This window comes from Penicillium oxalicum, chromosome VI, assembly GCF_001723175.1.
Source record: "Penicillium oxalicum strain HP7-1 chromosome VI, whole genome shotgun sequence".
NCBI lineage: Eukaryota > Fungi > Ascomycota > Eurotiomycetes > Eurotiales > Aspergillaceae > Penicillium > Penicillium oxalicum.
In genome coordinates this window covers 2,358,015-2,378,704 of record NC_064655.1, presented here as the reverse complement: position 1 = coordinate 2,378,704, position 20,690 = coordinate 2,358,015, and the positions used below count along the sequence as shown (strand labels likewise).

Genomic DNA, 20,690 nt, shown 5'->3' with positions numbered 1-20,690 from the left:
GATGGTTGTGGGCCTGAAAAGCGAGGAATTGGGAATTTTGATAGAGTGTGACGTGATGGAGAGAGTGGTCGAACAATCCCGTCATTGATGAACCAATTGTCACAGGCGCGAGATACGACCGGATGTGCGACTTGATTATGCGTACCACATATAGAATATATACCGGATTTTGGGCAATATCCGCAACTGCGGATATTAATGATCTTTACAGTCTCGTTGGTCAGTGTGCGCCCAGAACGCTTCCCGTGACACCAATCAGCATCAGGACCCTTAAACCCTCAGAGACTGATTATATATATCATGCTATGTACGCTGCGCTCCGCAAAGATACTAACACGCTATGTACGCTCCGCGATTATTTGTTTTCCCTAGGGATATAGAATTCGTTCCCCTCTAAAGCGCATCGCTTCGCTACGTAGTTACTTTCAAGTTAAATGGAGTATCAAACCACTCACTTTACAAACTGCTATGTACTAAAGTTGCTCTCCTGTTCAGTAGAATCATTAATGGTGGGATTAGCTGAAGAGTAAGCTGATGAGGACCTGAGGGAAAGGAAAAAGAGACAAGCAGGCTAAGCCTGAAAGGGTTCATATGTATGCGTATTTTACTTCTCATCCAATACCATGAATGCTCGGCCTCATCAAGCTAATCGCTGGCGTCAATTCTCACACGATATACCTCATCAGGTAAAGAAAAAAGAAAGATGGCTTGCTGAGCCTGCCAAATACGTCATTTATTTGTTCTAGGGGTATTCATCTACATTTTTTTTCCAGAGGAAAACCTTCGAGATTCCTAGCCCCCCTGGATAGGGCTATAAGGAAACCCCAGAATGCGGTGGCAAAATCAGATAACAGCCGCCACCATTCCCTGTTCGGAAGCACACCTTTCGGACCCGCGTTCTCCCCCATTTGCCGACGTTCCCGTAATTTCCCATCGACTGATCGTATGGAACCGCTCGGCATCCGCGGAGTTCGATCCTTCAATTCTGACCACCTCGGCGACGGACCTTTCAACTCTCCCAATCGACTACCCAGCAACAAGAATATCCGCCTGCAGCTTTCTATCCAAGCTCTGTTTCTGACCTGTTTTATGTGCGACCGATACACAGAACGACGAGTGAGGTAAACGGCAATCGTCATCTGGGGCAAATCCTTCGGGGTTCAACGCATCCCAAGTCGCAAGGGAAACACAGAACTGTCTTGAATCTTTCGACATTTGCATAATTTCGGTGCGGCCGGCTCTCCTTCCTCATCCATCGTCTTTCCTTGATGCGTGGGTATCTACAAAAATTGAAATACTTGTCCAACTTGGCCCCGACGACTTACCCATCATCCACCATAGTGCACACGCATTTCGCCACCACCATAATGCCTTCAACGACCACCAGCTTTGATGTTAGCTCTCGTCGAAAGAGTTCCTTACACGAGATCCCTGCATCGTCAACATCACACCCAGACAACCCAATTCCTGAAGAGCCTCGTGGTGTCCGTACGCTCTCGGTGTCTGAATTATGTTTCAACGGTTCACCGGCCTCTCGAGATAGTGACTCGCTCGACTCTGACGCTTCGAACTCTCCCATCACCCCGCCTAGTGAGGCTCACGATGGAGTTGAGTATAGGCTCAAGTCAGACAGTCGCCCTCGGCGAGCCTCGACTGTCTTGATCTCCCAGAGTACAGACGATATGCGACGTGTCTTAGAGAGTGTGGGCACCGGCGGCACGCAAAAGATCCAGTCTTTGTGCTGTGGAGGAGGCTGCTGTCGCGGACGTTCACTGCAGACGTTGGACGGCCCCATCTCAGGTTTCAATTCGATCGCAGCACCTACCAATGCCGCTTTCACTAGCTTGCAACTCAACCTGGATATGCTCACAATGGACAGCCAACTGAGCGAGATCGCTCCTCTCCCCGAGAAGACGGTTTCATTCAAGCCTGCTCCCTCGTATGCCACTTCCATCCGGCTGGGTCCTTCGGACCATCCACCTCAATTTGTGCAGCCGCATCCTCCATACGAAGTATACCGGGCTCCGCTTCACCATGCTCGTGAGTTGACCAAGGATGGTGCTGAGAAGCGGACGTATCATTTTGACATCGATGTCACTGATTATCCCGCTGAGAGTGGGATGGTTGATTTTGTTGTCGGTGGAGCAATTGGGGTCTGTCCCAAAAATAAGGATGAAGAGGTTGAGGATATCTTCAATTTATTGGGAGTCCCCCGATCGATGCGTGACCGAAAAGTGTGCATGATGACGGCGAGTGGTCGATGGCCGACCATATGGGGCGATGAAAAGCCTCGTGAGCTCATCACTTCTCGACGAGAAGTTCTTAGTTGGTGTTCCGATATCCAGAGCTACGCGCCTACGAAGGCTTTATTCCGCCTGCTAGCCGAGTATACGACCGAGCCTAACGAGAAGAAGATACTGGAATATCTGTCGTCTGCAGAGGGCCAAGGCGCATTTTGTGATCTTCGCACCAGTTCCCATGTCAGCCTTTCACAGCTTCTTCACGCATTTCCCTCTGCGCGGCCTCCTTTGGATCACCTTCTCTCGGTCTTGAATACGCTCATGCCTCGATTCTACTCTCTGTCTCAAGATCCCATGATTTCGTGCCAGTTCAAGGGTAATGAATGCCGCCGTTTGGTTGAGGTTGCAGTCACCGTTGCTGAGTCTCCGGACTGGCGAGGTGGGTCGCGTACCGGCGTGAGCTCCGGCTATCTAGAGCGGCTTGCGCGGCAGGCAATCGAGGCTCAGGCAAGGGGCGAGAAGCACGATCTTCACATCCCGATGTTCCGTGGTCTAATGGCCAATCCCCTGGCCAAGCGATTCGCTTCTGACGGCCCTATGCTGCTCATCGGCGCTGGAGTCGGTGTCGCTCCCTTCCGAGGTTTCGTTCAGCGTCGGTTGCAATCGGCCAATTGCGCCAACAAAGTATGGGTTCTTCAGGGCGTACGCGACTCTCTTCTGGACGAACTCTACAGTGGCGAGTGGGGTGTTGACGAAGACAAGGTTCGAACCGTAGTTCAGAGTCGTCGTGGCGAAAGTCGCTATGTCCAGGAGGAGGTACGCCACCAGGCCGATCTTGTTTGGTATGTGATCAACGCGCTTGACGGACGTGTGTTTGTGTGCGGTAGCGGGAAGGGTATGGGTGAAGGTGTAGAGGCTGCGCTTGTTGATGTCGCAATGGCGAAGGGCAATTTGAATGCGAGGGAGGCAGAGCTGTTTTGGCAGCGTAAGAAGGAGGCTGGGCAATATATCGCGGTATGCAAACCTGGCCCGCCCCTGTCTATTGCGTCTGGCGTACTCCGTTGCTAACTTGGCACAGGAAACTTGGTGATCCGGTTCAAGGGAACATTATCTGCCAGCCATTCTTCTTTTTACTCTCGCCGTTTCCCCTTCCTATTGGCACGTCTATATTGCCCCTACTTCGATCTGCTTGTGCAGAATACACATCACGCTGGAACAGTCTCTGTCGAATGCTCCTTTCATGCGCGCTGGGTGACGCGATCGCTACGCGCGACAATTCTGACTCTCAGTCACTTGAAGTCCGTGGGGATGGTCTTCCGCCTCTTCTTTTCCGAAACAATGAATCTGGCTTCGCTGATTTGCAACTTCATTCCAGTGTATTATAGCGGGTCGGTCATTTCTCTGTCTCTCTTCCTTGACTTATATGCTCGTGTGATGATTTCATTTTATTTTACCGAATGGCTATGTATAGGCCAGGCGTTGGAGGTATTCATACAGTCTGCTTTTTGAGGCCTTGGCGATCACTATTTTACCTGTACACTACTTTGTAAATCAGCGAATTTGTCCCCATATCCTGATATCTACGGGTGCTTCTTTGGTGTACAACCCAGCTTTGTAGGTAATACTTCTATCTTGAATGGGACATTCGTCACGACTACGTGTTATGTGCTCGGTAGAAGCTTCCGTTACCAGAGACATGGCAGGTGATGAATCAACCCATGTATACTGGAATCCGCATCGTAGCGCCGATGTACTTGTAGCGATGCGGACGTGACGTTCTCTTGCCTAGCACACTCTTTTGCTTAGACATTGACACGCTCCGTAGGGCCACGCCTTCTCGAGAGTGACGGATATATATCCACTGGAAGATAAATGATGATCACTGAGCCAGGCACATCGTATCGGTTATGTCCATTTACAGGATACGAATAAAATATATTTCTCCTCAGCAAAATCATATTACCCGGAAGAAAACGATCAAGTTTGCAAAACCTGGAAGACGCGACAAGCACGTTGACATTTGGATCTTATTGCGTTCATGTGTAAGGATTGATGGAATGCTTTAGTGGAGGTCATGACAATGTATGAACAGTCAAAATGTGTGTAAGTTATCATCAATAGGCAAGATGGCCGAGTTGGTCTATGGCGCACGGTTCAGGTTCACCTGGTCCAAAATTCCGTGTCTCGAAAGGGGCGTGGGTTCGAATCCCACTCTTGTCATGTTTTTGCATGCCTGCTCTACAAGCCCTTGCTCCACCGTCAAAATGCGGGTTCCTCCCCCACAACTCGAGGATCACGATGTATTTTTTTTCTCTTTGTGAAGTTCAATTTAATTACCACTATCAAATATCGATCCACGTCGGAGCCAATTGTGCCCGCTTGTCAAGCCCTGTCGACGGATGTTAATTCTTCAGTCGCAGCGGCTACCAAGTCACGGAGCTCAGACCCGGTTTGACCGGGCCGGCTCCGCCACTGGACTATTAAGTCAACTGGGTCAGTTGACTCTACGCTGTCCGTACAGGTGATCGTGGCTATAATTGGTGACTTGCCCATACTTCCAGTCTCACAAGAAAGTCGACGTGAAAGCAAATTAAAAAAAGTTCATATTCCGTGATTTCACATCGTGTCTTTCTCTATCGACCACAATCATACAGTCTAACAAAGGTGTTGTTCCCGGGCGGTCTGCAAATTCAAGTCTACAGCTGATACTGCCCCGCCTTGATCCAGCCTTTTAAGAGTGGGGTGTGCTTTACCAACATCAACATCTCTACCAAAAGGAATCGCGCTCCCTCGTCGAAGTTCCAGTACCAGTCATACACAGAAAATGCCCGGCCTTCAGGAGAGTAAGCTTGCCTTCATCGGTGGAGGCAACATGGCCTCTGCCATCATCGGTGGTCTTGTGAATAGAGGCATCGACAAACAGAACATCTACGTGTCGGAGCCCTGGGAAGTCAACCGAAGCAAGCTCGCCACGATTGGTGTACGAACAACAACCGACAACACGGAAGCTGGTGGTGATGCAGATATTGTCATCATCGCAGTCAAGCCCCAGGTCACCAAGGCAGTGTGCGAGGAGTTGGGTGCATCATGGACCCAGCGCAAGAATCTCCCCGTCCTCGTCAGCATTGCAGCGGGCATTACCCTCAGCAGTCTGCAGGAGTGGTCGCGGACAGGTGACGGGCGATCTGCACACGTTGTGCGGGTGATGCCCAATACCCCTGCCCTGGTGAGCGAGGGCGCATCCGGCGCATTCGCGAGCGCAGATGTGTCTGCTTCCGAAAAGGACCTGGTCAACTCTCTACTCAGCAGTGTCAGCAAAGCCACCGAATGGGTTGACAGAGAAGAGCTTCTCGATGTCGTAACCGGTCTATCAGGTATGTAGGCCCTACTGAATGGTTGTCCAAACAATAAGTCAGCCGCTCACACGCATTCGTAGGCTCCGGCCCCGCCTATTTCTTTGCTCTTGTAGAACACCTTGTGACCAGTGCCATGTCTCTTGGCTTGACGAAAGAGCAGGCTACACGTCTCGCCTCTCAGACCTGTCTTGGCGCCGGAAAAATGCTTGTCGAGTCTTCCGAGGAGCCGGGCCAGTTGCGCAAGAATGTCACCAGCCCCAATGGCACTACATATGCTGCCCTTCAAGCTTTCGAAGCCGAGGGCCTTGAACAAATTGTGGACAAGGCAGTCAAAGCCGCCGCTTGTCGTGCTGCTGAGCTGGGCAATACTCTTGCCAAGTAGGATCGTTTATCGGCTGCTGATGTACGTCAAGAAAAGCCAAGGAAGTCGCGTCTGCACTTGATATGGCTTAATGGAGAAGGGGCGAGGCTCCCCATCGTACCTGTCGAGCGCTGACATAGCGAGATCTCAAAAGCTTTGCCCCAAGTCCTGTAACCAGCGACTGCTCCTGGCACGGCTTGATTAACCAGATGCACTGTGAAAAATTCTTGGCCATTTTTACAATGACTTGGGAAGATTCTAGGCTCATGAACAGATTGGCTGACCTATAAACCGGCACGTCTCTCACGTTCCCTCTCCCCTATCTCAACCACAGGTTGGATCCCGCTCGTACATCTCTTAGCAGATTAAGGGCAGGATGTTCTTAAATGTTCTTGACTCAATGAATATGAAGACATGACGAGTAATCATGGTAGCGCATAGGAGACTTACACCATCATCGATGTTTTTAGACACGCCTCTCATGTCGGGTATACGCATCACTCAAAGTTGACAAGGTCTAAGGAGGTGGAACAACACCCCGATGAGGTGTCATGATCTTTTGACCTTGACCTTGAGGGAAAGTTGATGGTTTCGTAAAGCGTGGGGTGGCTAGTCTGGAATTGACCCTTAAGACAGCCGCCAAAGCCGAGGAAGAAAGACACAACGCACGCTATTGCTACATCTGCGCAATGCAGCAACGCTCCTGGACGCTCTCCGAGGTTACATAAATACAATACCTAAGTAAGACATTCGATCTCTCCTTCTCTCCAACAGATGAAACGGGTTCACCAATAGATTTAGCTATTACCAACCGAAGGGATGATCGTCCCGTCCCATAGCGCGATGAATTTTATCACATTCTTTCAATTTACGATCTCAACTTCCTTCACATACTTAACGCTCCGTCAGTTCGGTCCACTAGTCTTCATTTCTCTTCACGGATTAAAAGAATGCGAGATGTGTGCTGAATATTTTCCGTCGCCTGGCCCTCCTGAGAATGTTTTTATCCGCGGATTGCGTGAACAACAGACCAACCTCACCTGGCTCGGTCCGGTCAGTGGAACTAAGATTAAGCCTTAGCATCCTCGTGTAGCCAAACCTTTACATGACCCAATAAACGCCTCTTTCACCCCAAGAAGTGATGCTCGCACTGGGCAGCTCGAGAACCAAGCCGTATGGAAAGTCAGCAGATGATCTTATTTGCCTGGATAAGGCAAATCCAAAGTGACCAAGTAGGCCTTAAACCGTCCCAACTGGATGGAACCTTCCAGGTGCTGCAGCCACCATGTGGCCAGGCCCCTTGAAAATGTCAAATGTGTTGAATGAATCCCTTCTCCACCTCCTCTGTCTCCCCCCCCCCACACACACACAGAATTTGATCATCGCTACTATCCTCTTTCTGGCTCCTTTTGCAGGCTGCCAGGCATACTCTGGCTGGTCCAGTTTTCTTCTAGGTTCCACAGCCTCTAGAAATACGCAATGAACTTTGCATGTGGCAGTGTACCGAGGATTCAAGGAGAAGATCTGTACAGAAACTTCGTCTCGGGCAGATCTTCCGATCGTCATTCCTCCCAGTGACCAGGAAATTGGGACATTTCAACGTCCTAGCCCGAACTCAAAGTGTGACAGGTAACTGCAGAATTTCGAGCCCTGAAACAAGAATAGAAAAAAACCATCCCCCACGCTCCCTTACATCGTGTGTCTGTCGTTCTGTCCTGTAGGGGCGGCTTAAGAGAGCCCACCCCTCTCCCCCCACATGCCAGACGTAGGTATTCGATATTTGTTGCATGCAATTCAGCTGTTGCTGAAGAAATATCGAGCTTTGTAACGGTAGACGGTATACAGCGCGGTATGCATACACGTATTGAGAACGCGTATTGTATGTATTGCGATCAGTGATACGAATTGTATTTGAATGTCATATGAATAATTCATAAATCATATTAACTAATTTTTTGAGGAACTTGCTCCACATTAACACAGAAGCCCGATACGGATCAGGAAGGTCCTTAGAGTCAATGGCCGCTAGTGATGAGATGGCGTGATTAAATGACAGCTACACCCTTCCACAAGAAATGCAATTATACCTCTTGTCAGACTATGACCTGTGAAGACAGTGAATAACATCAAATTGCCGATTGGGTTAATAACAATCCAGGCTTTTATTCCGAAAGAAAGTTTTTTTTCCAGCCTGTATTCGAGAAAGCTATATTGTCCAATCACATCCAGAGAGTCAGATTGTGATTATCGGAAGAAGGGGGATACCCGATCATCCGTACCCGACAACCGGGATAGCAAGTTGCATGGCCACACGGTCCCGCATATATGGCGCGGTAACTCGCTGCATAAGCACTCTGTTCAGTAATATTGTATTACTGCGTACAGCAGTATAAGTGTACTTACTTCTGCTGTGGTGCACATACGTGTGTCAAGTCTTGTATGATGGATCATCAAAGTCATGGTAAGGCGGAGGATTGTCGATGTGCAAGACGCGCATGAATCAAGCATATTTTCATACCATGCAATACATCGACCCATTGCCTCCTCAATTCTTTTTTTTCTCTCGTCTTCGTATTCTTCATTCATGTTCTGTGGCTGATACGATGCTCATGGTCTCGGGTCAATATTGGAGCAATAGTCTTTATTTAGGGTTTCATATAACAATTAGTGATGCCTCATCAGAAATTCCATCGAGTGGCCCCTAGACTTTAGATTGTCGCTATGGCTGATCCGAAATGCTAGTCGTGCCGAGCATCTAGGCGGGGCCTGCTTCGGTTGAGCGTGATCCGCTTAGACGGATGCCCACCGGAACAACTACGGAAGCTAGCTTTGCGATATTCGAGTCAGTGTCGTATAGAGAGAGGTCTTCTCTATAGCCCCCATTCAATCGGTCTGGCCCAGACTCCAATCCTACTGAAGCTCTCTCAGATTCAATGGCTCGAAGAAAGGATTGGCTGAAATAATTCGCGCTGTCTTGTTCCTTGAAATGTATTGCCGTCCAACCTCTGGTCAGCCCGATCCACTACGATCCCTGGGTCCTCCGGCCATCGAGTGATTGAGCTCATGTGGTTTTTCAACCAATTCAATTTGTCTGCGGAGTCCAACACGACAGTACTGAAGCCTACATACAAGGACGTACGATACAAGAAGAGCGACGATTTTGTGATCAAAGGGTCTTCTACTACAACCATTCCAGGCACGAATGATCGCAAGAAAGAGCAATATATCTCTCTCCAAGACCTTGGCCGATTGAATTGGCATGAGTTCAGGAATCACTTGACGGGCGGTACGGGGCTATAGTGAATTCACGGCAGTAGAGCAGGGTGAAATACCAAGTCTGCCATTGGAATCTTTTCACCACACCGCTGCGCTATAGAACTAGAGAGTATTGATAATACTTTCGTCTATGGTTGTAAGCTTCAGGTTGTGTCCGCACAGAACGTTGAGACAGAAGAGCTTTCGGGCACCTACCTGAAGAGGGGATGGGGGCGATTCAGGAAGCGCAACAGAAGCCGACTCTTTCAATATCACCAAGCAAGCCTGGATATTCCAATACCTCTCATGGGCGTCCCGGCGAGATCTTGACAAACTCTCATAGTCTGAAGTAAACTTGGGATCAGGGTTCTGCTACCATCGAATCTGTTTCTCCGACACTCTGGATCCAGATGAGTGCGTTCTGTCTGGGGATCACATGGAGCCACACAGGTCGCCTGCCCTCGTGCCTACTGATGAGACTGCTTGGTGATAGGTTCATAAACCAGACTGCCTTGGTTTGTAACGAGGGCACATCCTAGTCAAGCTTCCGAGGGTTCACCAGCCAAGGATCAACCCAGCGATTCATGGTTCCCATTTGACGACCTTGATGATTGCAGATAGACAGTGTGCTGGACTTGCTAAAATGGGAAACTTCCCAAACCTCTTGCAAGCATTAAAGAACTCCGCCAAAGCGTTCTTTTTCACATTTGTTGAGCCTAATTGTTGGCCAAGAGGCTCTCAGCCACCCTGACGTTGCACGGTCCCTCTCCTTTTTCGGAAAGTGGACTGGTGGACAAGCTTGATATCAGCGCCACGTATTATGATTGGCCAATACATATGTTTGTACATATGAGGTCCTTGTAATTTATTTGGCCGCTTTACATACCGTGGGACCTGATGGGCTTTGCCAATCAAGTACAATGTCCAGGGTGTAGCGTTACGCAGCCTCGATGAGACCCCCTTCTGACGCATCTACAGTATCACGGAGCATTGCAAGACCAGAACGGCTAGCGTGGCCAATGGAGGGAACCATCATTTGGGCATGGCGCCACTGGAGAGTCAATAATAATGCCCATTACTGTATTAGTTACATACGTACTGTATATTTCACACAGTTGTATCGCAATGTCTTCAAGCCTCCCCCGCACAGGGCATCATCACTCCACTGACACAGAAAGATCTACGTATGGGGCTTGGAGCTGTTGCCATGTTAGTCAGGTCCACCAGTGCAATGCATTATGCTTGATCTTCACGATTTCAGCCTATCGAGTTGGCCGCCGGTGATGAAAGGAAAAATCGAGTTCCAGAGGTGGAGTTCTCTTGTCAAAGCGCCAACAGACTTTTACCCAATGACAAACCCAGTAAGAGGAGCTCAGGCGTTTTCCCCATGTCGCACCGAGCATCCTCTCAAATTTCCCTCTTGATTGCCCTGGTCACTATCCTAGAAAAGGAAATGATCGTGTAACGCAATATGCGCCGTCGTCTTAGTTGTTGCTTGACGTCCATGCCCGATATTCCACGGTATATCGCTACTTGACAGGAGAGGGCACGCCTTATAAGTCCTATATCAGACACTGAGCGAGTACAGAGCAATTGTATTGCCAGACGAATGGATTTACGGACACAGAAGGCTCTTGTATTGAGCATGATACCACGACTTAGTCCGAATTTGACCATCGCCCAAACCACATCACTACGTACAACTGCAAAGTCTATTCATTATCTTTTGGGGAGATACCATGCATTGCACAAGTCGCGCACATTCACCTGATAATTGAAACACCGACGGAGAAACCCTCCTTGGAACGTCGATGATATACGTGTTCGGGGCCAAAAGACAACGAATTTTCGCTTGATCTTCTAACAGGTTTCCTCACTCAGGAATAAGCTGTGAGACATGCATATGGACTGTACATTTGTGGCCTTCTTGGGTGTACTGTAAATATGTGGCATCACACAACCTCCGTAGTGTTCGACATTAACAGATACCGTATATTGAATTATACTGTAGGACCATGCCCCATGCTGTATTACAGCCACGTGATGTGGCACACACCCATGTATTGGAGCTGTTGTCGAGCCCATCGCGCCACAGGCCGCCGTCACCTTCCCATTACACTGGCCCCGCAGCGCCCGACCTGGACACTGTCTTGGTGCGCACCTGCGTACCGTATTTAAAATTGAATAGGACTGTATGCGGTGGTAATTATTGTCACATGTGGAGCGACGATCGATCGCCCATGTCCACTAATCGGAGGCCTGCCCTTGCGATCGAGCCTTGCATCCTCTGTTATGACCTCGCTTCCTCTCCATCTCTGCTCGATTCCATTTTCAGGTACAGCGGGCCCCCTACCAGAGCCACCATCTGGATTGGTTGATGGAGCAATGGACGATGATTCTACAAAATTATTCGAATTTCAAATTATTCCTTGGTCATAACGATGATGATTGTGGTAAAGATGATGGATACCTGATCTTCTCTGTGGAAAGGAGGGCTTATAGAGTCCATCTAGGTGGCCTCTGACCAAGTCTATCTATTTCTTCGGATCTGCCGGCTTACCCCGCTATACGAGTTTCTTGACCTGCCAAAAATCCCGGCTTCGTGGGTCAAATTCCATTTTCGCCAACCGGGCGGGTATCTGCACATGTATTCTGTAGGGTATGCCTCGTCTGCTCATGGCAGCCCTTGCCCTTTCAAGCCTGGAGGACCATTGAACCAGGATTCTTCTGCCTCGTCCCAAGCCAAGCTCCTCGGAACGCCCAACGATCGGGTTGGAGCCCAGTGGGAATGAGTGGGTATTTGACACGCCTGCAGGTGTGAGACGGCCCAATAGATACTCCAGCGATCGTTCTCGTTTGCCTTTTGGCACCACAAAGTGGGAAATGCCCCTTTCGAGGGTTTACGGTTGGCGTCTGGCGATCTGCACCTCGTCGGGGAACTCGGTCTCTTTGACCTTGACGGTGTGATTCGCTCATTCTAAACTCTATCATCCTCGTTCGTTCTGTTCGTCGCGCCCGAGGAAAGACGACCTGAATGAGATCGACCAACGGAAGAACGTTAAACGCTCAATGTCAGGTCGGATGAGTCAAGGGCGAGACTCTGTGTGGCCTACTCGGCTTTTTTAGGTTACAGTCTACACAGTCAACGATTGGTTGGCTGTACGCCGTCAAGTCTTCTCAGTGCGTGCTGCTCGAACACGCCCACGCCGATCCCTTTCCCACACATGCTGGTGACCCAGCGGGCCTATTTTTATTGTAAGAGCAGCGACCAGGTCCCCTCCTGGGTGGTGGATTGGAATAAACCACAAAAACTTCCCAGGTCTCCCCAGCCCTGGTCAGTGATCGAACGTGGAGACGAGACACAATGCAGGCGTAGTCTACCCATATACTACAGGACATGATACACGCAACCTGTCGAACTTGAACTGTCCTTCGTCTTTCGCACACCTCTCACCCATTGCGGGCCTTTCAGGAGGTAAATCTTCTTTTCGCCCGTTGGAGCAAGACGACGCTGCAAAGTGCGCAAGAGATGGACCAGACCATGCACATGATTGTTGATCCACTCCAGTCCGCCAGAACCATCAATGGCCGTTCGAGCACGCCGAGCTGCAAATAATGAATTCCAGGGATGCCGATGTCGCTGATCCTGAGCAACTATCACCCGAGTCGTCACTGCCACCCTTCGAGAATCCATGTCAACACCGTTGTCCTCCGCAGGCATGATGTGGAGATAGAGGAGGAAAATAAACTTCCGTCCACGACAGGAGCCACCGTAGGCCGGTCTAGTAAGGTGATTGCTTTCATCCGACATGATTCCGATAAATTTACCGGATCCACGAGACTGAGTTGCCACTTACCTGCGGCTCAACAAATTGTGGCCTGGACCGAGCATTTTTCATATTCAACGACCATGTGCACTGGACCAGGAATAAATATTTCAACGTCCCATGTTTATACCGTAGAGATCGTTCGATGACTCCGGTGCCGCTCGCATGGGACCCTCGACAAGCCCAACTTCCAGATATGAATGTTCGGCAATTTTTCGCGATCCAGAGAGGCTCGTGAACTCGGCCCAAGGGTTTTCAGAAGCTGTGGAAGAAGCGGTTGAAACAGCGTGGTGCTCTTGAAATGTCCCAGCTATGTATGTACACAATCCACGGCTCTTACTCTTGAAATAAGACACATGAAGTCGAGATGGCAATTACTCTCCCCCCCCCCCCCCCCCCCCCCCTCTCCCTCTTAAAACAAATAAATAAAAAAAACGCGACAATACACGCAAAACTCAAAAGGATCGCGGAAAGACTCTACATCGGTTAATGAACCATTCATGGCGTCAGCGCTAGCGACTGAGCTCACAATGACAGATGCCAGAAAATGGACGACAAGGTCCTTGGCGGAGACTCCAAAGGGTTCTTTCTCTCAACCTTAAGGGTGCTTTGAGAGGGCCCTTTTACGTCCACCCCGTCTTCTCCGCTCTGCATACCTCAGGAAGAGAACGGAGGCGTGCTGCACTACTGCAACTCCATAATTCAGTGGCTCCTTCGAGACTCCACTTCGCATCCACGATCGTCATTTTTCTGGGTGACCTCCTTACCCCCCCCTGTTCTTGCTTTTCCATGGACGTGTCCCAGATCGATGGACAAAGTCAGTAGTCTTGTCGAATTTATGGTTTTTCATTTTGTGACATTTATTTGAGTTTCTCGTTCCCTATTCCTCCATCTATAGATTTTTTTTTCCCTTTCCTTTTTTTGTTTTAATTTTCCCCCCTAAGCCCGTTTTCTCCAAAATCTTTCCATGTTGCTTTTGGGGGCACACGGGAAAGCAATTAAAAACCCATGAAGAGCCCTGCATAGATTTGGGCCGCGAACAAAGCAATTCTATCATTTCATGTGTCCATTCTCCGTCCGCCTTGCATGATCTGGATTATTCGGTGATTGCGAAAATTCCCATGTAAGATCCATACTTGCATCTCAAGGTGAGTGTCGTGCATGGACCATGTGTAGATTCAGCCATATACACATATGATTGACACCCAACGCCCCTCACAAACCTCTTCAGCATTCCTCAATCTCGATCCTCCCTTCCGTTCTGCCCGCTGAATCTCCACTCTGGGATCTGACTTGAATACATACAGAACACCCGTTAAGGAACATCGAACGACTCCGACTCGCTTGTTCACGTTGGGATCTCCACTCACCTTTCAACCAATTTTACGCCATCGACTTGTCCTGGTTCAGATCCATAATCTACAACGTCCACCTTTCTCTCGATTTCTCTTCCTTTTCTCATTTTTCTCCCTCTTCTTTCCTCCCTCTCGATTACCGTTCGTCGTCTATGTCACAGCGCCGGGTGTTGGACGAAGACAACGACATGGCAATTTCGTATACAAATAGGGTGTCTACCGGCCATCCCCCAACGTTACCGTCATTTCGCGAGGTGAGTAAGAGAAGTGGCGCCTGCAAATCTGTAGCCAAAGGTCCAGCCCGCTCATAGTCTTGTCCACAGCTTCTCCCGCCTCATCTTCACGATGAGATCGATTCTTCAGCGTCATTCTATAGTACCCGCCCGCAATCACAAGAGCGGCCCTCATCTGTCCACGACTCGACAATGGATCCCAGGTCTATACCTGGCCTCTCGCCAACCAGCCCTCTGAAGAAGCGCTACGCAGATCATTCACATGAATATACCACCCGCGCGGACGAGCGACCGTCACGTCCTGTTTCCGATCATTACTCCGTGAGATTGAGCGACCATGCTGCGCGCGGCCCGAGTCCCATCCTCCCACCGATCCGGGACCTTCAGTCTGTGGGTGATAGGAAAAGCTTCCCCGACGAGAGACTAGGCATCTCACGATCGGAGCCGTTTGCACAAGAATTTCGAGCTGCGCAGTCTGCTTCATTGCCGGGGTCGCTGGGCGATCGACGAAACCCGGACCCGTATACAACCTCCATCTTGAACAATCAACCACCATATCCTCATGCGGGAGCATCGTACCCGGGAGAGTCGGATCAATTGTCGCAGAACATGATGGCGCATCCGCAACAGCCAGCAAACTTTGGAATTATGGGTGATGCGATCGACCCTAAAACGAAGCGCCGGAGGGGTAACCTACCCAAACCAGTCACGGACATATTGCGCGCTTGGTTCCATGAGCATCTGGATCACCCGTATCCCAGTGAAGAAGATAAGCAGATGTTTATGACCCGAACTGGGTTGTCTATCAGTCAGGTAGGGCCTTGAAACATCCTGGAATTAATCGTTGGCATTCAGACCCGGGCTAACGAATCGCACCACAGATCAGCAATTGGTTTATCAACGCTCGCCGGCGACAACTTCCGGCTTTGCGAAACCAACAGCGGACCGGGGGAAGTGAGGTCGAATCTTCGAGGCACTCTCCGTTTAGCGATGCTGATCAGGATCTCTTGCCGTCACCTCGGCAATAAAAACATTCCCAGCATAAGAAGTGTCAAATGGACCTCATTGCGTCCTAGTAACGACAACGTACTTGATCATTCAGCCGGACTCTGCTTTTTTTCGAGCTCTTGGCCCCCCGAATCACCGTTGTGAGCTGTTTCCATCGCCACTTGCACTTGGTCTTCTCATCCATCATACTGCATTATGATTTTCAAGCGCTCGTCTCATTTTCAATCGCAAAGGAGTCTCGGACATATTGACATGATGTCGACTTGGATTTTTTTTGTTGTTTTTGATTCTAATTTCCTCATTCATACACGTCATGACTTATGGGTACTGGTACACGGTCAGGAGGGATAGGGGAGGATAGACTTGCTTTTGTTCTTTTTTTCTCTCTCTCTCTCTCTCTCTCTCTCTCGTTTCCCCAATCACTTATTACCTTCTAATGTCTTTTTCGTTAGTTTTTTTTTTTGTTACGGCGTTTATCACTACATTTATGACCTGCTGGTACACGAATTTTCAGGTGCAAATGCCTGGGTGAAGGATTACGCAAGCTTGCTGCAATTTGATACCCTTCTTTGACTATTGTCCATGTTAGCCACGAAGTGGGCTGTTGCGCGGGAGAGCCGAGCCCTCGGATTTTGACAGGCATCAAGACGATTCTTATTAATCATTTCCCACCTTTAATTCTTGTTTCCACGTCCGCACTGGGGTTTACCGCAGAGCTGTCCAGTGCTGTAACAGTTAACGCCCAGGCTTTGAATAGGTGACTACAACTATTCCCAAAACGGAATGTTCAATCAGCTCGGTTCCAAGACAAATCATCGGTTGAGCCTATCACAGCCGGGCATGGTGGAAGCTTGGCAAGGAAAAGTCCTTGCTCTGCCTCGAAAGGGACGACTCCGAAACCTAGTTGGATCTAGTAGTTCAGACAACCTGGTTCAATTAGTTCGCTAGTCACAAGGAACACAATGCAATTCGCATGACTGTGGGGTGGACTGTTCCGCACTCCAAGGCGCATCACAGTACCAAACGTGTTTCATGGGCCGAATTCGTGGGTTCCGAGCCTGAGTCCTACGCAGCATACAAGATTTGAGAGCGTAGACCCCGTCTTCAGAGTCGAAACCTGAGAATCTAAGAACCGGTCATCCGGCCATTGCTCATAGCCCATACCCCTTGGTTGGCTGACATTCATTAGGGGGTGGTCGGCCACCAGTCATCGCAAATCTGAGCTCAGATCTTGCATATTAGCCCCTCTTCGAGCTGAGCGCTCAGGGCTAGAGACTGGAGGCTAGAGCCTTGTCGGATCAAGTGTCTAGGAGTCTGTCGGCACTAGTAGCGATTTAGTTACGATGATAAAATGCGTGTGTATTTACCTGCCAATTACACACTCGGATGACTTCCCCTTTACCTGTTTTTCCCTCTCCTATTTTCGCTCTTTTCTTTTTTTTTTGTCTCTCACTCACTCACTTTCTTCTTTTTTTGGTCTTTACCAAAGCGTCAGAACCTGAGAAATTAGTGAATATACTTTAGAGCTCACTGTGTCAAGAATGATCCGCCCCAGGAGAACTTTCCCATGCTGACTGCCAGACTGAGAGCTGCACCGTACCATGCGCCCAGGTGGTTCCAAATATTAAGCTATCCCAAGGGATCGGATGTGCCATCTGCCAGATCGACTCAATCTTGGGGCATTTTCCCGACTTGTGTCTTTGCAGAGTTACGCGACCATGGGACTGATGTGGTTTTTACCCACTGTACCCATTTTCCCATTTCCCCCATGTACTGTGATTATGCACCATGTAAAGCGAAGCATGTATGTACTCTCCTAGCGTGCCATTTAGACCTTCAAAGAACATGGATATAGAAGAGCAAGTACATCTGACCTGGCTCATCCGTATTATTGTGTCGCAAAATGCGAGCCTCGGAATAGCAGATCTGGGACTATCCTGATTGCGACGCAAATGATGACTCCGGTTCTGTCTCTCCAAGCTCCATGCCTCCACCTGGCCTACTGTATCTGGGCTCGGGTGTGTCTTGTCTGAGCAATGACCCACTTCGTGCCCCGAACCCAGAGATGCTATCCTGGAAAACCCTAAATTCTGCGCTCCCGACCCAGATTACGGGTCCCCCATGAAAGATACCATGCTAAAGCTACATGGCAGGCCCGTCCAGGCTCCAATTCGATCATACCAATGGCCGCCGCCATGACGTCGCCTCCAATGACTCCAACTGCAGTCGGGGCTCGCCCCTCCGACAATCTGACAAGTGATGAAGTTTGGTTCTGGCGTGGCTGTGCCTTGCGGCGAGAATCAACCAATACTCTGAGAAGGCGGGAAGGGCAATCCTTGCCACTCCATCGCTTCCGTGCTTGCATAAGAGGTCATGGATTGGCACCTCGCGTGGCCGTATGCCCAATTGCACATTTCGATATTCTCCAGTCTTGCGCAGCTCAGATCGCACGACCTTGGAGCATCCTTGACCAATTAAACTAAGCCTTCTAGAAGCTACTGGTCACCTACTGATATCAGAATTTGGGAAACCCCCCCCCCCCCCCCCCCAAAATTAAAACTACCAAACGGTCAACCAACCAACCGAAGGGTGCTCTCTAGTTTCCTAAGCGTGACAGGCATGGCAGTGGAACAGATAGGATATGTACTGTAAACTGTACATATTTAGCCTAGTTCACTCCTGAGAACCTCTAGCCTCGTGATCCTTCGCAGATTAGTGCCAGCCACGCGAGAAAAAAATTGGGAGCGTGGATAATCATGCCGATCCACTGCCATATGGAGAATCGTCGGAAGATCTCATTACATGGTCCATTCTGGCGATGCACTGTGGCTGTAACTGTAAGTTAACTCTTTCCTTTTTTTATTTTTCCCCCCAAATCCCATTTTTTCCTTTTACCCGCCGGTTTCCGCCACCATCACAGAATTTAGAATATCCAAGCTTGCATTTGGGCGACGGAGTGCGTGCGCTGAGCGACCGCACGGAACATTGCGTTTGCGCCCACTCAAATACCTCACCGGGCCTCGATGACCAGATCCAAAAGAAGGGCTGATCGTTAGACGCTGATACGTTGAGCCACATTAAGTCGCTTTGGTATCTCCATACACCTTGAAGTCATCTTCGCTTGAAAGGTAGTTGTGTGGCTGTGGCTGTAGTTCAAGTTGGAAAGTCGAATGGACTGTACGTACTACGTATACTATACATTATTTCTGTAATGTAACTGTCGAGTGATGAAATTATGGATTCTGTACGAGAGTGGTTTCATATTGCGTAATATAAGCAGTACAGTATACACCGATACATTACAAAAAATGATCAGAATTTCTTTCGGAGAATTTTCTCTTCTGCTTGTAGTGCACTGCAGACTCGATAGTAGTAGCAATGGCAAGGATGATAATTTTATAATCAACTTTGCAAGAGGCGCGGTTTGGATATCAGGCATGAGCGACATGATCGCGGATGCGAATTACAGGGAATGTTGCGCCTAGTCCGGCTCGATGTAGCGACATCGTGAGCAAGAGCGTCTCTTAAATGTTGGTCCTAAGGATCGGCATCGAGTAAAAAGACTGCTTGACAAAAGGGACATGAGAGATTTTCTCTGTTGCAAGAACACAGCACAGTAACTGCGGAAAAATTTGCGTTGGTTGTAGCAGGACGCTCAAGCAAAACCAAAAGGGCCCCTGATGTTGTATAAACATCTTCCACGTACATAGAAGCTTCCATGTACAGTAAGTAGACTTCAGTCAAGAGACTCTCTCAACTAAAAGCGATGACCACCCGTCTCACTTGGTCCGCTTGGACCCGCTGTCACCCAGGTCTAGCACCATATCATCGTGCGACCGTAGTCCCGTTGGCAGATATTGGTCCTCGTTATTACGCACACTCTTTCTTCATTGTTTCAAGACCGAGAGATGAAGGAGTTACGGTCATAGAAAGCTCCGTTTCTCAGTTTCATCATGACATCGGTCTCGGCCCATCTACCATACAGACTACAGGTTGTATAGCATTAGCCGAAACGTCGTCCTTGTCCAGCTTTGGGCTTCACATCACCACAGGGCAAGAGTCGACCATTCGTCAAAAGATGCATCAAGTAGCGGTCAATTCGTCTCAGGAACTATGTGCAGATAAAGAGGCATCACAGCGATTGATCCAAGGTTACCTAGGATGAGCGTCACGCAGTAGGTCTTTAAGCAAGAGTAACACCCACGCTTTTCCTACAGCTCATGAAGAGCCGTCATTGGACCAGGATTCTTCTCTCGTTAATCAATCGCATTCATTGTGAGGTATCTGATGTCAGTGCTGCCGCCCATGTACATTAGAGTCTGCACCCTAGTGATCGTGATCTGGATATGATGGCACTTGCAGATCGATAGGATGTTCATGTGAAATCCACGCGGCCTCACTGCAAACCACGTTACATCCGAAGCGAAAAAGAAAGGGAAAAAAAAGGAAATAATCTTGCCGCTGCAGACTTCTCAAAGGATATTTTCGATAATCTCATGCTAATTCACGGGCCTGCATGTATTATTTAGTAGGGACCACCTTCCCAGAACGGCATTTGCTAAATCAGCAAGCTTGATAAACAAAAAAAAATTAAAAATTGTTATACCCTATCTGAGCCGCAAGCACCTAATAGGACGGCACCGTTGATTAAGTAAGAGCCACAGCACAGCCTGCCCACGCAGGCTAGGTACCTAGGTATGGTACATGAGACCTGCTTACATACTTCTCTGGACTTGTATGATTGAGTGGAGGCGGCATCGCTGTAAGTACAAACAATTCCATGTTATAGACTGATCGGGGCACTGAAAATATGCGTGTTTCAGTGATTAATTTATATTCACAGTAAAATATTAAATGAATGAATACCCATTTTTATAATCCAACTAACCTACGCGGCGAATGTAGCGTGCGTCACGTCAAAATTGGGGCGTTTCCAAGTGCGGATCTCTGAAACAATGTCTGAGATTGGGCCCATCTCCTGAAGTTTTACGCCTATGCCATCTGTCGAATCGCAAGGTGCCCGACCTTAAGATCCTGAAACCCTTGTATCTAATG

At 49.0% G+C, this 20,690-nt stretch overlaps 6 protein-coding genes and 1 non-coding gene across 7 annotated transcripts; 5 read left to right on the top strand and 2 right to left on the bottom strand.

Annotated features, from left to right (window-relative positions):
- Positions 1 to 1,367: 1,367 nt before the first annotated feature.
- On the top strand, positions 1,368 to 3,330 carry POX_f08107 (putative FAD-binding protein; the record flags this gene model as incomplete). The annotated part of the gene is made up of 2 exons (XM_050116890.1): positions 1,368 to 3,254; positions 3,319 to 3,330. The coding sequence occupies 2 exons, from the start codon at positions 1,368 to 1,370 to the stop codon at positions 3,328 to 3,330; spliced, it is 1,899 nt and encodes a 632-aa protein (XP_049967029.1).
- Positions 3,331 to 4,360: 1,030 nt separating this feature from the next.
- POX_tR152 lies at positions 4,361 to 4,460 on the top strand. The gene has a single exon. It is a non-coding gene; the product is annotated as a tRNA-Leu (tRNA).
- Positions 4,461 to 5,064: 604 nt separating this feature from the next.
- POX_f08106 (Pyrroline-5-carboxylate reductase) lies at positions 5,065 to 5,978 on the top strand (the record flags this gene model as incomplete). Its single annotated transcript, XM_050116889.1, has 2 exons — positions 5,065 to 5,614; positions 5,677 to 5,978. The coding sequence occupies 2 exons, from the start codon at positions 5,065 to 5,067 to the stop codon at positions 5,976 to 5,978; spliced, it is 852 nt and encodes a 283-aa protein (XP_049967028.1).
- A 2,198-nt stretch (positions 5,979 to 8,176) lies between these two features.
- Positions 8,177 to 8,417, bottom strand: POX_f08105 (uncharacterized protein; the record flags this gene model as incomplete). The annotated part of the gene is made up of 2 exons (XM_050116888.1): positions 8,177 to 8,311; positions 8,361 to 8,417. The coding sequence occupies 2 exons, from the start codon at positions 8,415 to 8,417 to the stop codon at positions 8,177 to 8,179; spliced, it is 192 nt and encodes a 63-aa protein (XP_049967027.1).
- A 603-nt stretch (positions 8,418 to 9,020) lies between these two features.
- POX_f08104 (uncharacterized protein) lies at positions 9,021 to 9,542 on the top strand (the record flags this gene model as incomplete). The annotated part of the gene is made up of 2 exons (XM_050116887.1): positions 9,021 to 9,243; positions 9,340 to 9,542. The coding sequence occupies 2 exons, from the start codon at positions 9,021 to 9,023 to the stop codon at positions 9,540 to 9,542; spliced, it is 426 nt and encodes a 141-aa protein (XP_049967026.1).
- Positions 9,543 to 12,600: 3,058 nt separating this feature from the next.
- On the bottom strand, positions 12,601 to 12,933 carry POX_f08103 (uncharacterized protein; the record flags this gene model as incomplete). The annotated part of the gene is made up of 1 exon (XM_050116886.1): positions 12,601 to 12,933. One exon carries the CDS (start codon positions 12,931 to 12,933, stop codon positions 12,601 to 12,603), a length of 333 nt encoding a protein of 110 aa, XP_049967025.1.
- Positions 12,934 to 14,546: 1,613 nt separating this feature from the next.
- POX_f08102 (uncharacterized protein) lies at positions 14,547 to 15,655 on the top strand (the record flags this gene model as incomplete). Its single annotated transcript, XM_050116885.1, has 3 exons — positions 14,547 to 14,648; positions 14,718 to 15,440; positions 15,509 to 15,655. The coding sequence occupies 3 exons, from the start codon at positions 14,547 to 14,549 to the stop codon at positions 15,653 to 15,655; spliced, it is 972 nt and encodes a 323-aa protein (XP_049967024.1).
- Positions 15,656 to 20,690: the final 5,035 nt, after the last annotated feature.